The 16,783-nt window shown below is 39.4% G+C and overlaps 1 protein-coding gene across 3 annotated transcripts in view; it reads left to right on the top strand.

The window, feature by feature from the left end:
* NOX4 (NADPH oxidase 4) overlaps positions 1 to 16,783 on the top strand; it is a 104,911-nt gene that overhangs the window by 33,956 nt on the left and 54,172 nt on the right. For all 3 annotated transcript variants that reach the window (XM_062020372.1, XM_062020370.1, XM_062020371.1), the window contains one exon: positions 14,071 to 14,131. In XM_062020372.1, coding sequence (XP_061876356.1) covers positions 14,071 to 14,131 — 61 coding nt within the window. The remainder of the gene's footprint in view (positions 1 to 14,070; positions 14,132 to 16,783) is intronic.

Raw genomic sequence — 16,783 nt, 5'->3', positions numbered from 1 at the left:
AATGTCATTATCTGTAATGATCTTTAAAGCCCTTATAAAAGAAAGCAAGCATTAGGAATAGTATGAATTTGAGGCAGTAAGGATGATCCTTCATTACAAATACCCAAAACATTGCTTCTGTATACAGAGCCCCAAAAATTAGTTTATGGAGAACCTTCCATCTTTATTTTTTGTGTACATTTTGGAAAGTGTCTTTGTCCAACCGTTCCAATTCCTCTTTGTTTTAACTTGTTTAAACAAGAAGCGACTAAGGCTTGCAGTTCACAGTAGCACTGGTTTTCTTTCCATTTCCGTTGTACATTTTCCACTTGGTATGAGTTCATCCTCTTTCCAGACATTTAACCACATTACTGATTATTTGGAGAAGCATGAAACCATAGTACTGACCATTTATGGCTGCATGCTTCCTTTTTTTAATAGTGAATGACTCCAGAATTAGATTCCAATTTAGAATACCTATTAGTGTCTTAGCAGAAAAAGTGACCTCTCTTGTATGTTTTTGGAATTTCTTGAATTGGCGTGCAGTGTTTGGCAGTAAGCCTCATGGAAATAGCCTTGTGTTTTGCAGATATGAAGTAAGTGCTTCAGAAGATGTGCTGAGTCCTTTCATGTGGTCTCTGCTGAATCTTCTACAGAGTCAATACACAGCACAAGCTGCAGTTAAGATAGTTTGGCTACCAAAATGCTGGTGTCTACACCCAGCACTTAATAAAGCTTGGTAGCCTTGTTGTTTTAGTAATATTGAGTTGCTTGTGGCAAAATAAAAGATAGGAAACAATGACATCACTTCATGTGGAATTTGGCCTGCCACAGACCTCAAAATAAAGGCAAAACCCAGAGGTGCATTCTCCTAAATTTTGAAATGGCTCAGATCTAAGGTTTGATGAAACTTCAGCTCTGCAACAAACATCCACAAATGGCAGGATCAAATGATCTGTTGTCCCAAATTTGGGACAGTTTTGGGTGCTACTATCTGCTGTCATGCTTATTTCCCCTTGGAACTGAAATCTATGTTGCACAAAGATGGGAGATACTGCTCTGCCATCGTGATGTGAATTCAGAGTTCACTTATACTTTGAGCTATTCAGATAGCACTTCAAAATCCCTCCTTCAGGTGCATTCATGGATCAGCAGAAAGTGTTCAAAACTGTTCTTTCAGTGAGTACTGTCTCTAAACTAGAAGTACCACCTCTGTGGAGAAAAGAAAACTTTGTCCCAATGGTATATGTGGTAGTGAACCAAGTCTTTCACCAATGCTTCCTTGCTGCTACTTTTACTGTTATGGCTATGGAGAAGAACCTAGCAGGTACCATGGTGTTTGAATGGATCAGTGCACAGCATCCTCTTTGCTGAACTTGAGCTCCTGATGGAAAGGCTTCATTAACTTTTGTTTGATGGCAACAGCATAGATCTGCTATTTGGAATAGTAAGAGGTTTTTTTTTCACTTAAAGTATTTGATCTCAAAGGATTGTCCTCTTCCATTTCTGACAATTGCATATATGTAATTAATTATCCTTTCATATATTTTGACATTCAATTGAAGTATTACTATAGCACTCAAGACATGAGACATCAGAGTTTTATGCATTATATGTGGACATAGAGACAACACATCCTTAAGACTGGCACTCTTGTGCTGCAAAACAAAGAGGAATACTTTTGGCTATACTTCTGTACTATGAGGGCAAGAGACTCGTCCAAGAAACATTCAGGACATGAGCCCAGCTTAAATCCTCTGAATCACATTATTGCATTAACTAGAGCAGTTGCGAGAGTTAGGCCCTGGGAATTTCCTCTTGGATGCTGTGGGTTCTGGAGAGGAGAAAGTCTTTAGGAGTTTCTGGGAACTGAATTCTGTACTCTGTAGTTCCTGTCCAGTGATTTCAGTGACCCAACCACAGTGTCTTTCTTCACTGAAATCACTCAGGCAAATAATCCATATTGAATTTCAGTGTCATCGTTTCTTGGAAGTAATGAAACAATAAATTGTAGCTCACTAAACTAAGGCTCCTCAGGCAGAGAAATAGCGTTGCCTGGTCTGTATAGGTCAACCTTCATTGACTGCACTGCCAAAGAGGTTTCATTCCTTTCTCCATCATTCCTCCTGAACCAGCACCATTGGTGGGATGCCCTGTCACATCCTGCAGTTACCTTCTAAGCATTCAGAATCCCATTTGGAAACAATGACAAAGTTATCAGTTATTAAGATTGAAGCCTTAATATGAAGGTGTTAATCTACTTTGTAAGAAATTGACTGTGTAGAAACAGTACCACCTCTACTGCTCCTGTGAACAGTTCAACCTTAAATATTTTGGATAAATATCCTTACATTTTACTCCTATCTATAAAAATGTCTAGACCCTCATTTGTCACTCCAAGGGATATATATCCTGCGCTTTGTGTTTGCTGTCTTTTCATCTTAATACTGGTTTAGCATTGGAATTACTCTTTGGTGACTTGTTTTTAATTAACACGTACAATATGGTCCTTCTCTGGCAGGAGATTTGGACTAGATGATCTTTTGAGATCCCTTCTAGTCCTCAAGATTCTATGATTCTGTAATATCCAAAGATACTCTTTTTGATAATCATACTCAGTTAACTTGCACAAACTTTGTCTATCTTAGGCATAACGTGTGTATGCACTGGTGAGTAGCTTCACGAAATAAATAGAGGCAGATAGCCTGGAAGTGGCACAAATAAAGCAAATGATAAAACAAAACCAAAGAACTCAAAACAAAGATCTCAGCCTTCAGACTCCAGGACTTTATGAAATATCTACTTTCTATTAACATGAGTGGTTGCTTCTTCAGATGCTCCAAAGAGTTTTGGCTCTTCATTCAATCTCTAGATCCTAATTCTGGTAGTAGGCAAGCAGAGATAAACTACCTGCAACAGGCAAATTGAAACTTTCTTTGAAACCAGCAATTTTCTCCTGTGTTATGATGTGTTCTAACCTCCTCTACTTCTGTGCTGCATAACAAATATGCATTTAAATCTCAACAAAATAAGAGCTGGTATGCTTTTAAATCTCAACAAAATGAGGGCTGGAAGAGTCTGTTAGTGAAAAGCTCCAGATTCTGCCTCTGCTCTTTTGTTGGTTCTCCATCTTTTTGCCCAGATGATGAATTTGAAGCAGATCACATCAGGAGGATTTGTAGTGCTACGTTTGTCTTCCTGCCACATACAGTTCTGTATGAGTAAGAAAAGAAAAAATCTGGAGGGATTTGAATTCTCTGTTCATATGTATAGATGGTCAAATCCTTGTTTTTTTACAACATGTAGCAAGTTAAGTCGCCAGTATGTGTGTTTTTTAACACATCAAAGCTGAGTTTTAAGGAGGGGAGAGGGTGAGTTTACATATGCAGATACTCAGATCCACAGACAAAATCCAGGCATATATTACATAAGGACAATACTTTGATTAGTATCCAAATTAAAATTCTATAAAGTAATTATTACTGAATCCCAGGCAGAAGTCCATTAATCATTTCAGAGTAGGTAGAAGAATTACCTGAAAGATGTTTCTGGATGTTTATGACAAATTTTAGTACTATACCTAAATGTTTTGGAGCTATTACTTATTCATACATTTTCTGCTTTTAAGATATTTAATTTTGGTTTGTTTTGATTTTTTTTTTTGAAGATGGAATTTTCTTTGTTAGCTGTGAACTTCTGTTTAAATTCCTTTGATATCTGGATTTAGGCAAGATGAGATGACAAGATGATGACCCTGATGTGTTCATTTACATTTTTGGACCTGATGCCTTGCCAGAAAGGTCTCAGCAAATAATCCATGAGTATAAACAATGTCACAAGGAACACATTTGTTTTTTTAAGAGAAATCCAGTCTTTTGTAGAGCCAAGGTTGTCTTTATCCCTGCATAATCCAGAGCTCATTTAAAGTCAGTGTAGGTATTAACAGTCTAGTAGTGTAGTTTTATCTCGAAGCTTCTTTTAAGCAAGAAGTGTTACACTGTGCAAGGAGTAAAACTGGACATGATGGAGAAACACGTCCTGTACTGTAAACTTGAGAAGTGAGCTATCCAGAACAGGAAAAGCCCAGGGGCCAAATTCTGAAATACTTAATAAAAAAAATGAAAAGTTGGAAAACTTCCAACAAGAGGAAAAAGTATGTAAGGACATTGAGAACTAAATTCATACTGACACATAATACAATAAAACCAAAATCTAACATGATGAGATTTTAATAAGATTTTGTTAAATATCTTGTGCAAATGGTTAGGAAACTTGCCTTTATGAAATATTTTACAGAGCATTTAGGGAAATGCAGACATTGTGAAGTATCTCACTAGCAAAATAAAGAAATCCCTAGAGCTTGTATGCTCTTCATAGAAGTAGAAAATCTAGTAGCTGTTTGACAAGGAATATAAGTAAAACAAAAATAGAATATATTAATATTTTACATGCCTTTAGTACTGCTTCAGTCTTGTTTGTTTGGTTTGGTTTTGGGCTTAATAGTTTTTAGGACTGTATAAAAACCTCAGCTAAATTTGTCATTTAAACCTACAAATCTGACTTTTTCAAGTCAAGGGAACACAGAAATTATTACAGTCAAATTTGCTAAATCTTGAGTCCTCCTTCAGCAAATGCTTTAAACAGAAGGTGTCAGATCCCTCTCATGGACATTTTTTTTCTGATACTATGAAAGTAAATTTAATATATATAACAAGCATCTACTGACTTTGGCAGAGAAGTGTGTTTTTCCATCAGAGGTAATGCTTCTAGGTTAGCTGTGTGGTCAAGTTAGAGAAAGGTCTAGGAAGTGCAGGAGAACATCAAAGGAATAAAAGGACTAGAACTTCTACGCATGAATACAGTTACATGTGGACAAAGTATTAGAGGAAATGAAGCACCCTGCCTCTTGCTGTCCTAAAATTAAGACCAGCTGACTGGCTGAGATCTGTGCTTTAGCCTGGTAAAATAATACGTGTGCTGGTAGGGCACTTTGGAGGGACACGGCATTCCTCAAAGTGTTGGTGATCCTTGTAGAAAACCAATCAATCCTTTGTAGTTTTTTTCCACAAAAGAAACTCCACACCACTGGGAGCCAGGTAGCATGAGTCTAGCCATGATCCATAGTTTCTGCTCAGGGATGATGGCGAATGAGACTTCTGTGCCATTCAGTTTGCTTGTTCATGCATTCGTCAGTTCAGCACAGTGATCCTTGGCAGTGTGTCTGCATACCCTTGGAGAACCTAGAGAGGTAGCCTTGGGAGGAAACATTGCTGTACTCCCTTTTACTCCTTCAGGGACAAAAGCTTGCATTCTGAGTATCTCATAAAGCTGTGGTTTCTTTTTCCCACTAGCTAGTGACTTGAAAGGCATAAATTAGATGGGCTGAATATTACTAGGATTGAACACTTTTACTATGTTATGGAGAGCTGAGCTTGATGATCCTTATGACTTCCTTCCAGCTTTTGCCTTGCACAATTCTATGAAATACAAAATGTCTGCTGAGGTGAAAGGGTGGTCAGCAATTTTTTTAATTTGATTGAACTGCAGAGACAAAGAAATACTGAGTAGTCTATGGAAGTGTGTCTTTTTAGTGCATCCATAGCAGAAACAGAGTAGCAGTTGGAGTATTACAGGCTTACTAGAAGAGACAGAAACATAATTTCATATTATTTGTTCAACAGTGTATGTATTTTCTGCAACATCATGTATATTTTAAGATTACAACTATTGATCTATGCTGAGACATCTGTTACACCAAAGATTAGTGTTTGCTCAGGGCACAAGAGTGAAATCAAGGAACAAATGATCATAGGCTGAGCATTTAAAAAAAAAAAAACAAACCAAAAAAACCCAAACAAAACCCCAAAATATTGTTTTGAACATAGAGTAACAACTGAGACTGCAGGGAGTGAAGTCACAAAGGGCTCACAGGAATTAGTAGGTGTGGGTTTGTGTATCTTGTTACAAAAGTTAGACCTCAGATGACCATAATGATCCTTCTTGGCACTGCACCTGACCAGTGAGTGATGCACTCTGAGGATCCCACTCTGTTATGATGTGTTTTTTCCACTAGCTAGACTGCAGGTGTTTGAGATTGTACAAGGAGTGTAAGGGAACGGAAAGTGAAAGGGAAAAGTGTTTGGGTTATATTTCTGCAGCTGGACTGCTTGCAAGGAGTCAGCTCTGCAGTGGGAGGGCTCTGGCTGAAGCAGTGAGTGTTCAAGGCATGGTGGTCTCGCCTTGATCATCCAAGCACTCTTGATACTGAAATCACATTGTTTGTTTAGGATTTCTCTATGTTCAGAGATGTTGTAATATCTACTGATGCCTGCCAGTTAAATTAGAAGAGCTGTAAGGCCAAGTCTCTAACAGGGAAAGCTTTTAAACAAAATCCTATCTGGAAAGTAACACCAAAAAGAAAAACAGACAGAGCTGTTTTGTAGAATCTCCTAGGCTTTGAGGCACAGATGTGTTGAAAAGAGTAACTTCTCAGATTAACCTTTTTTCTTCTGAAATGTACTTCTTAGGGGATTCATTAATTAAAACAAGAGACTTTGTTCTAGTGGAACAAAGTTCACCTCCTCTGAGTAAGACCGAAGTCCAACTACTATTTTTTGACTACTGTTATATGGCCTGGCTGTGTTTAGCATCACTCCTCTTCATTTTCTAATGTCAGGATGAATCATCTTCAGAATGTTTATATCAGTTTTGTATGAAACCAGACAAACTACAGCTTACTGAACTTCCAAGGTTCACATTTTCTTATAATTTTCAAAGTTGAAAACCTTTTCTTTTTTTCTGTTTCCCCTCTACAGGCAGGAAAATTTGTTCATTGTGTTTAGTTCTTTCCCCTCCTCTCCCCAATTTTGACTCTTTCCCAGACATACTAAGTCTTTAATGTGATTTTCCTGATCTGTTTGAGAATTTGTCTGAGTCTGAAGCAAGGATGAGCTGATGAAATGAAGTTTGTGATGCAGTTATTTCATCCTGGCATGCAGGCAGGCAGAGGCATGGAAACAGATCAGGGGCTCAGCAGTGTTTACAGTCCCTGCCAGGATATCTGCACATTCATATTAGGATCATATCATGGCTTTTTCCCCAAAGTGAAAGCCTTCTTTGAAGGAGTTTCCTTTTGTTTAAACAAACTCTGCAATGGGCTTTTTAGTTGCCAATATCAGACAAAGTTTCACTTTGATCTTCTAGTTTTGGCATAGATCTTTGTAACTTTAGGCAGTATTCAGGCCATATAGTACAGCACCAAACACGAAAGTTGATGTTTACTGTGGTGCATCAGCCTGAGAGCAGTATCTCCACAGAAACTTGTAAGGAGCTTAATTTGTGGAGCTGCATGTGAGAGCCCTTTCAGGTCTTTTTTTCTGATAGTAGATATTCTGCAGTGTTATCCTGACATGTGTGTCAGCACTTCCATGGCAGTGCTGTAAGCAAAACCTAACAGCTCAGAGATATCTTCACAGTTCTTATGGTAGATGTACAGAACATCTGGAAACTTCCAGCGATTAACTTTTAATTTTCTTGTTAGTTTACTGTTGACCCACGCCAGCTCCTTGCATCTCAGGGTCTAAGAGTGTTTAACACTCTGTTTCAATAGATTAGCAATGAACCTGGTGAAGGGACTGGAGCACCAGTCTGATGAGGGGCGGCTGAGGGAGCTGGGTGTGTTTAATCTGAAGAAGGGGAGGCTGAGGAAAGACATGATCACTCCCTACAACTGCCTGAAAGGAAGAATGGGGGTGTGTCTCTTCTCCCAAGTAAGAAGTGATAGGACAAGAGGAAATGGCATCAAGTTGCACCAGGGGAGGTTCAGATTGGACATTAGGAAGAACTTTTTCACTGAGAAGGCTGTTACACACTGGCACAGGCTGCCCAGGAAGGTACTAGAGTCAGCATCTCTGGGGATATTTAAAAGACACGTAACTGAGATGCTGAGGGACATGGCTTAGTGGTAGGCTTGGCAATGTGAGGTTAGTGGTTAGACTTGATGATCTTAAAGGTTTTTTCCAGCTAAACCATTCTATGAGTAGTATTTATTGCCTTTAAAATGATTTCAATAAGGTTTGTACTGTTTCTTGTTCTGTCCAGAATTCTTGACTGGGAGTATATATCAGTGATGTTAAGTATTTGAAGTATTCTAAGCTGGAAACACAGATGCTGGTAACATACTTTTCATTTGCTATATGTTGTGCTCTCATATGCCCAGATTTCTCCACTGCTTGGTGCCTCAAGTAGATTTTTATGCCAATATAAAGTGGGTGTAAAGTATTACCACTATGATCTAACAGTAATGGATTCGCTCACTTTGTATGAAAGCAGAAAATCATGTTCATGATGCAAAACTGCAAAATAAAATAAATTTCAAGTGTGTATTAGTCTAGTAATGCATTGAACATTAATTATATTGGTAATATTAAAAATAATAATCTATATTTTGTCTCAACATAGAAAGAAATAATAGAGCTACAGCTACTGTTGAGTGTAATTAATTTGGTGGTTTATAAGCTCAAAGCTCTCCATGGGTTGCTGTAAAGTCCCTCTGTGATAATTTGCATCTGTATTTCAAGTTAGCTTGTGAAAAAATAAGAAAAAATATGGAAAGGTGTTTTTCCATCCAGATATAGAGTACTCTGTATTTCATAAATTTTATCTACATAAAAAATGCTGTGCTTACTGCTTTGAAAGTGGAAATATAAACAAAAATAATATAGAAATAGGGATTGTAAACTTGCTCACATGTGATTAACAGCTCTGAGGAAATCTACCAACTTTCCAGTGCTAAGAACATAGTTTGGTTTCTCTGGGAGTGTAACTCTGCACAACTCTATTAAATTAAACAGAATTCCTGTAGCTGGGAGAATGGCCAAATGCTGGCAGATAATCTGACTAATGTAAACGTAATGTAAATGCTTTTTAAAGGTACAGATAGCTTGAGGTTAGAAAAAGATTAACATAGCTTCACGTAATTACGCTACCTGCCATGGCAAATTTGTGTACCCTACAGTTTTAATCAAAAGAATATAGCAAACAGGGTTTATTTAACTCTCCAAAATGAGAAAAGAACTACTAAAAAGCTTACCACTTGTGACGTTTTGTTTAACAACATCTAATGTCTCTTCTCATAACAGACTATTAAAATTAATGATTTACTTGTTTGGAGAATATTGTTGTTTAAGGAAAAAAATAAAACCTAAGAGAAAGTACTGGCTAATCTTTTCTTTTGGGTAATGTACTGGACAATAAGGAAAAAAGGAAGAGACTGCATGTACTTTTCAACACAGTGCAGTTATTAGTCACTGGATGCTTATTAGGTTTCCTAGATTAAAAGGAGCAGGGAAAAATCCAAGGTTTATTTACCAAAATCCATTTTTAAAATAATTTTGATTGGTTTTGTTGCATGGAGAACACTGTGCATGTTCGAGGCCACTTTGATACATCTTTGTTTGACCAAGGCTCATGTGCTTGTTCTCTTGATTTCCAATACAAGAGGCTAATTCAGCTTGTACTTGTAAGGATTCAGTACTGGGGCCAGTCTTATTCAACATCATCATCAATGACCTGGATGAGGGGACAGAGTGTACCCTCAGCAAGTTTGCTGATGACACCAAACTGGGAGGACTGGCTGATTCCCCAGAGGCTGTGCTGCCATTCAGCGGGATCTCGACTGACTTGAGAGTTGGGCAGAGAGGAACCTCATGAGCTTCAACAAGGACAAGTTGCAGAGTCCGGCACCTGGGGAGGAACAACCCGCTGCACCAGTACAGGCTGGGAATTGACCTGCTGGGGAGCAGCTCTGCAGAGAGAGACCTGGGAGTGATGGTTGATAAATAATAAAGGCCAATGGCATCCTGGGATGCATTAAGAAGAGTGTTGGCAGCAGGTCAAGGGAGGTTCTGCTTCCCCTCTACTCTGCCCTGGTGAGGCCTCATCTGGAGTCCTCTGTCCAGTTCTGGGCTCCTCAGCTCAAGAGGGATGGGAAACTTCTGGAGAGCAGCACAGGGTCACCAAGATGATGAGGGGACTGGAGCATCTTCCTTATGAGGAAAGGCTTTGGGAACTGGGTCTGTTCAGCCTGGAGAGAGGTGTATGTCAAGAGGATGAGGCAACACTTTTTTCTGTAGTGTCCAGTGATAAGACTAGGGGTACTAGACAAAAACTGGAACACAAGAAGTTTCATTTAAGGAAAAACTATTTTACTGTGAGGGCGAGGGAGCCCTGTCACAGACTGCCCAGGAGGGTTGTGGAGTCTCTTTCTCTGGAGGTTTTCAAAACCCTCCTGGACACATTCCTGTGTGATTTGATCTAGGTGGACGTGCTTGAGCAGGGGTTTAGGATTGAATGATCTTAAGAGATCTCTTCCAATCCTTACCATTCGGTGATTCTGTGATTCTATACTTGCTTTTAAAGAGCATAAATAGGTACCAGTTTAAGTGTGTGTATGAGCTGACTATAGTAAGGATTTTCAATCTGTGTTTATCTATGCAATGTTTCAACAATGAGATATGGCAAATTAAAAGTAAATACATGATTAGACTTAGGTCTGTAAAATGGACAAGAGCATCATAATTCACAAGATTCCTGACACTGTTTCTTGTGAAACCCTCAGAAACAAATTGATGAAATCCAGAATAGATTATTAGGCTGGGAGCTAGGTGGAAAATTGGGTGAACTGCTGGACTGAAAGGACTCTGATCAACAGCACAAAGTGCAACTGGAGGCCAGTCAGTAGTGGTGTACCTCAGGGACCATACTAATTTGCAAATGATACAAAATGGGGAATAATGGTTGATACACTAGGTAGTTGTGCTGCAATTTGAGGAACCTTTAGAGGCTCGAAAAATGGTCTGACAGTAACATTGTGAGGATCGTGAAAAGGAATTGCTAAATCCTGCCTCTGATGAGGAGAATGCCAGGTGCTATTACACGATGGGACACCAAGATGACTCTGAGCCACATGCCCTTGCAGCAAAGAAGACCAACAGACTCCTGGGCTGTATCAGGCAGAGCATTGCCAGCAGGAGGTGACCCTTCTCCTCTACTTCAGAACCGTTGAGAGGTATCTGGAGTTCTGTATCCAGTTCTGGGCTCTCCAGTATAAGACATGGTCTTTTATTGGAGCATAAAAGGCCATGAAGAGGTTTAGGGAATTAGAGCATCTTTTATATGAGGAGAGACTGAGAGAGGTGGAACTAATGGAGATATGTAGAAAGCAAAGTCAGACTCTTCTCAGTGGTAGCCAGTGACAAAACAACACAAACTTAAAGACAGGAGGTTCCATTTGAACATAAGAAAAAACCCACGTCTTCAAGTAGGACACTGTCCTAGGCCACCTGCTCTTGCAAAACCTGCTTGGGCAGAAGGATTGAAGCAGCCAATCTCCAGAGATGTTTTCTAGTTTCAGCTATTGTATGATTCTATGATTTCGTAAAGAAGGTTAAAAATATAAGAGGATATTTTCATTGCACTTTATTACACATGCTCAGTGGTCTGTTAATAACACAGGAAAGTTTAGTCACTTTTGTCATTCAGCTTCTGAAACACTATCTGAATATTTTCTTAAGCTTCTGGAATCTTAATGAGAGTCTGGAAGAAGCTACAATTTGGAGACAATGTTGTTTATGGAGATGAGAGAGGTAAAAGAAGTGTTGATTGCAGTAAAAAATGTAAATGCAGTTTTCAAACTAAAAATTACAGCTCCATAGGAAGGTCTTAAGTTTGAAGAGCCCTCTGGAGATCATCTAGTTCAACTTTCTGGTGCAAGGGCTGTGGATTAGGTTATCCAGGAATTTGTGAAGCTGAGTTAACAAGAGAAAAGGCACCTTTTTTAATAAGAATATTTTTCTTATACCCAGATGAAATTTCCCCTGAAGCAACTTGTGCCTGGTCCCTTGTTGTGCCACCATGCATCGTGGTGAAGAGAGCACCTTCATCTTCTCTGCAGCTATTTTTTTAAGTGTTTGAAGACAATGATCCCCTTGAGCCTTCTTTTCTGTGGGTTACACAAGCACATTCACTTTTTGACCTCTCTCTGTATTTTACATTCTTCAGTCCCCTCATTGTCTTGGTGGCCCTTTGCTGGACCATCTACAGTCTTTTTCTGTGTTGAACTAGGGAAATCTCACTCTGCAGCCAAGATGATGGGTGTGTTTCTTCTGGTAAGATTTAGCAGCACAATAAGATTTTTCCAGAACTCTCTGAGGAACTCTGATACTCAGTTATAGATATCAAAATAGGCTTCCTAAAGTCTAAAGCGAAATAAATCTCTTCTTTATTGGATAATTTTTCAAAGTAGAGCAGAAAGGAGTTAGTCGCAAGGGTAATGTAAAGGATAACAGGTTTGAACTTACTCTGTCTGGAGACAAAGGATATTCTGCCATCAACCGTAATGGAAAGAGGGAATGTCAGACAATAATTATAGATGTGCTGAATTGAGACTGCCCATTATTGAACTAAGAAAATCTCTCAATCTTCTGTGAAACACAGAGAGCCCTGGGACAACCCAGACTGAAAAAGAGACTCTGCTAAAGACTCTTATAGAAGCCCCCAGAAGAACATTTGTGGCCAGTATGCAACCTTCTAGCTGAGAGGGAGCTTATCTATATTTATGTGAAGAATTGACCTTCATATTTTTGTTGAAACACATTGCAACTAGCCACAGCAAATACTGACTTGGTGGTGTGAGGTTTGCCAGCATCCCTGCCTTGATGCCATTTTTTGGAGGCCAAGACTTGCTGAAACAATTCTGACTATAAGTTCCTATACCAAATTTTTACAGAAAAAGTTGAAAGATGACAGGGAATTAAGTATGAGTCTGTCTAGTAATCAATCCTCTTAACAAGATTGCTCCCCTTCAGGAAAACAGAGTGACTAGCTGGGACATTGTATTCCCTGTTCTAGATTTGCCAAGACTTAGTGAATACTTTTATCTGTGTCTGATGCTAAATAAGGAAGTGACAGAAACCGATCCTCAGCCCTGAGGCCAGCGATTCCTCATTTTACAACAGATTATCTTAGGAACTGTAACGGCAATGGTCCAGAACAGAGCCAAGGAGTATCCTCACAAGCACAGTGGACGTCTGAGTATTTGGTGCTTGGATTCACCACCTGGATCTTCTATTTATAATATAGATGAGTTCCTTGAATTTAAGCCCTCTCCTCAGAATTCATATTTGTTTTTAGAAATAGGAAAAAAAAGGGTATTGCATTCGTGATGGAGCTTGGATCAATCATTATTATAGTTGCTTGTCCTGTTTATGTGTGAAATCATTCAGTGTACCTGCAAAAGCTGTCTAGACAGTGCATTTTTATCTTCCTGTAGCTAATAAGGAATGAAACTGAGGGTGTCTCTTTATTCCTTTGATATAGATTGCCTGGAGGTTTTTAGATACCAATGTGTGGATAAGGCTGTAAATAACAACATTCTTGTGTTTATAGTCACAAGCAAGTAGCCCTGAGGTGAGGGCATAGGTGCAGAATGAAGAGAATGGCGGCTGTGAAGTGATTTTTTTGATCTACTATGCACTCTGATTTTTCCTCTGCAAACTCTAAGCTCTTGTGAAGAGCAGGAAAATTTCAGTTTGCATTTAGAAGAAAGCATCAGTTGTGTGACAATGGTCAGCTTGAAAACATATGCTCTGATATTCAAGAACAAGAAGTCACTTAAATGACTTGATTTAGGAGCAGCCTAAATGATGTGTTTAGGAACAGCCTACCTGATGGTGTAGTTCCTGATTTTGAATAAGTGTCAATAGTAGAGAGAGTGTTTCTATACTGCTGGATCCTGAGTTAGTGTCATTGCTGAGTAATGCTTAGTGAAGTGGCTGCTCCAAATCACACCCAAGCCCATCTCAAATTCATCTGAGACCAGAAGGAAGGAGTAAGACTGAGTGGGGACTAGCCATGCTTGGCTTCCTCGACTCTACTGGTGCTGGACTTGCTTTTTAAAAGGTATAGCTGCTGGTATGGCAAATCAGGAATGACCCATTTACACCACCTTCTGTCTTAACAACTGTACTTTGAATGCATTTTGTTATTTCATTGTTACTCAGAAGTGGTCCTTAATATATTTAATATTTTTAGTGCCCTACAGATACCAAAGCAACGTTTGGGGTCCACCTTAAAGTAGTAGGAGACTGGACAGGTATGTAGAAAACCAATTCTTTTTCAGAGACAAATACCTTTACTTGAACTGTTATCTCTTTCTGGCTTCAGCAGGATTGTACCTTGAGCGTGGTGTGTTTTCAGTATAGTTCATGCTTGTTTTCCTGAAGTTGTTATTCTTACATTCTTGATGCAGCCCCTGCTTTATTCAGATTTGTGTTACTTCAGATAACACTTTTCTGACTACTAACAGATCTTCTGATTGCAATATAATAATTTTCAGTGTTCCTCTGTTTATGCCTCTTGTTCTTGTGTTTTGGTAAGCTGCTGCCCCTGTGCAGGGCAGTGCCTCTGTGTGTGGTAGTGTCTGCAGAAATGCTGCAATGTGCAGCTCCCAGATAAGCTGATCTCGATGCCAGTGGTTTGGATGGCTGCCAGGTTAATTAGTGCCTGTGGTACACTGAGATTACCGGTTGCTTTCATGTTCTTCGGTGCTCTTCCATTGCTCTTTGAATATGCTCCAGACCAGGGATATAAGCCAGGATTCCTTACAGAGGAGAATGCTAATTTGCTGCTCCCTGTGACAGTTGTATACTCAAGTGACAGTTGTCATTATTCCTTGGTGATCGACTTTCTTCTTGCTTAGCATAGTATTTCCTTGTAAGGAAGACAAATACACAACACTGTCTTGTTCATATCCTATGAAGAAGTGTTTGCCATGTTAATTTGTATTGGCTTTTGTGTTTGTGGATCTTAGTCAAATGAGCTTGTCACCCTGAAAGGGATTAGACCAGTTCAGGGAGACTAAGTCAGTTAATATCTGTTGAACTTGTTGATCTGCTGCATATTTGGCTGTGGAAGTCATTGAAACTTTAATAGACAAAGATTGGGAGGGCAATGCTGTATGCGCATATGCTCCATAATCACCCTGCTGGTTTTCTATGCCTGCTTAAAGTCTCACATGTTGGTCAGACAGAGGCAGATTATGGGCCTAATTGGCCTCTGGTGTGCCCCAGTATGATGGCTGTTTTGTTGTTAAACATTGTTGTTAGCTGGGAGAGGACAGGAGACTATTGGGACAAGTGGAGTGGAGAAGAACTATCTGAGTGAGTGTTCCAAAAGAAGCGGCATCTTTGAATGTTTTGATTGCCTCTGGGGCATGAATTGCTCTCTGTTAGCATTTAAATGTTATTTTCCCCACTCGGTATCTATACTCTCCGTTGAGAGGCATGTCTGTCTAGGTAGGACTGTATGAGATTCAGGACACTGTCATATTATTGAGACCGTTTGTTGTGTTAGTTTTGCTGAACAGTGGTATCTCCTGGGGTCAAATGTGTTGGCGAGAAGCAGCAACCCAACCCTGTATGCTGGATCTGTACTGTGGAACCCTGTTCTCACTCAGTTCCTTAAGCCCTGTGACAATTAATAGTCCCTAATCCACTGCCTGTTTGAGGAAAGATTATTACATTTGCTACATTCCTTATAATCTGTCTTAAGCATGTTTTAATGGCCATTTCTGCAGACAGGGTATTGGGCTGGAGGAGTTTTTGTGTGACATACTGTCAATTGAGCTCTTCTGATAATCTGTTCTCTCAGCCTTTATCCTTTTTATTCAAATTCTCTTTTGTATCACATTTTCACATTCCTCACAGTTTGTGCCTGAAATCAGAGAGAGTTAACAATTTAATTCAGAGAACTCAGTTACAAGCCTATATTAAAAGGATGCAAGAAGAGTGTAGATGTGCTGTGAAATGCACAGAAGCACCAGTTAGTTTGAGAGATTTCTCCTCTCTGCTGCCTGTACGTGAGAGATGTATAGAGACTTGAGGGGAAATACACACTACTGGCAAACCATTTCTTCAAGTTAGGTTTTAGGTCAAGTCTCTGCCACCCGTGTCTTACATTTTGAAAGTATAATAGAGTAACTCGTGGCCTTAGTGACTTTGTTTTGTAGGTTGGGGAAGTAACAGAATGTCAAGAGAAAAGACAAGGGATAATAGACCTGTCAGCACCTGATGAGAAGTTGCTGTTAATGGAAAGTCATTTGTTGCCCATATCCCAATGCATATAATTTTAGATAGCCAGCAGAAGCTGCTGCAAGAAGCAGCTTCTGAAAAAGGAAGACAGTAAAAAAAATATTTTGCGTAGGGGCAGATGTTCGGTGTATTTTCAGGCAATACCGTTATTTGCTTTTTAAAGCAATGATTGGAGTGAAAGATGTAGAACAGTATAAGTAAGGGAGGAAGAAACAGTAGCTCTGAGACCTTTGCAAACTAAAAGGTAATCCAGACCCCTAAGTGATGTACTTCTTGCTCCACTGAAATCAAATGGTGCTGTTGGAGCTTAGAAGAGCTGAGAACCTGCACAACTCAGAAGCAGATTCTCTCCTATTATGTAGGCAGTGGCATCCTTTAGATGAATTTCCAATTCAAATCTGAGCTCTTTCATTTCTTACCTACATTATGATGGTGTTAGTAACTGTATTGTGCTTAGTTTTCATGTTCATCGCAGAAAAGAGAGACACACAGGCACTGGTATTGCTGTAATGCACCCTCAGATGCCTGTGTAATGGGTACTTTCACCTGAAATATTTTCTGTGGCTTCCCTTGAGAAGCTCTGACCTGTTTATGTATCCAGTTTAGGATGAGACCAGCCAGACTCAGGCATGCCTTTTTCTCCTCATTCATTTTAA

This window comes from Colius striatus, chromosome 1 (genome assembly GCF_028858725.1).
Source record: "Colius striatus isolate bColStr4 chromosome 1, bColStr4.1.hap1, whole genome shotgun sequence".
Classification (NCBI taxonomy): Eukaryota; Metazoa; Chordata; class Aves; order Coliiformes; family Coliidae; genus Colius; species Colius striatus.
This window is presented reverse-complemented; position numbering and strand designations above follow the sequence as displayed.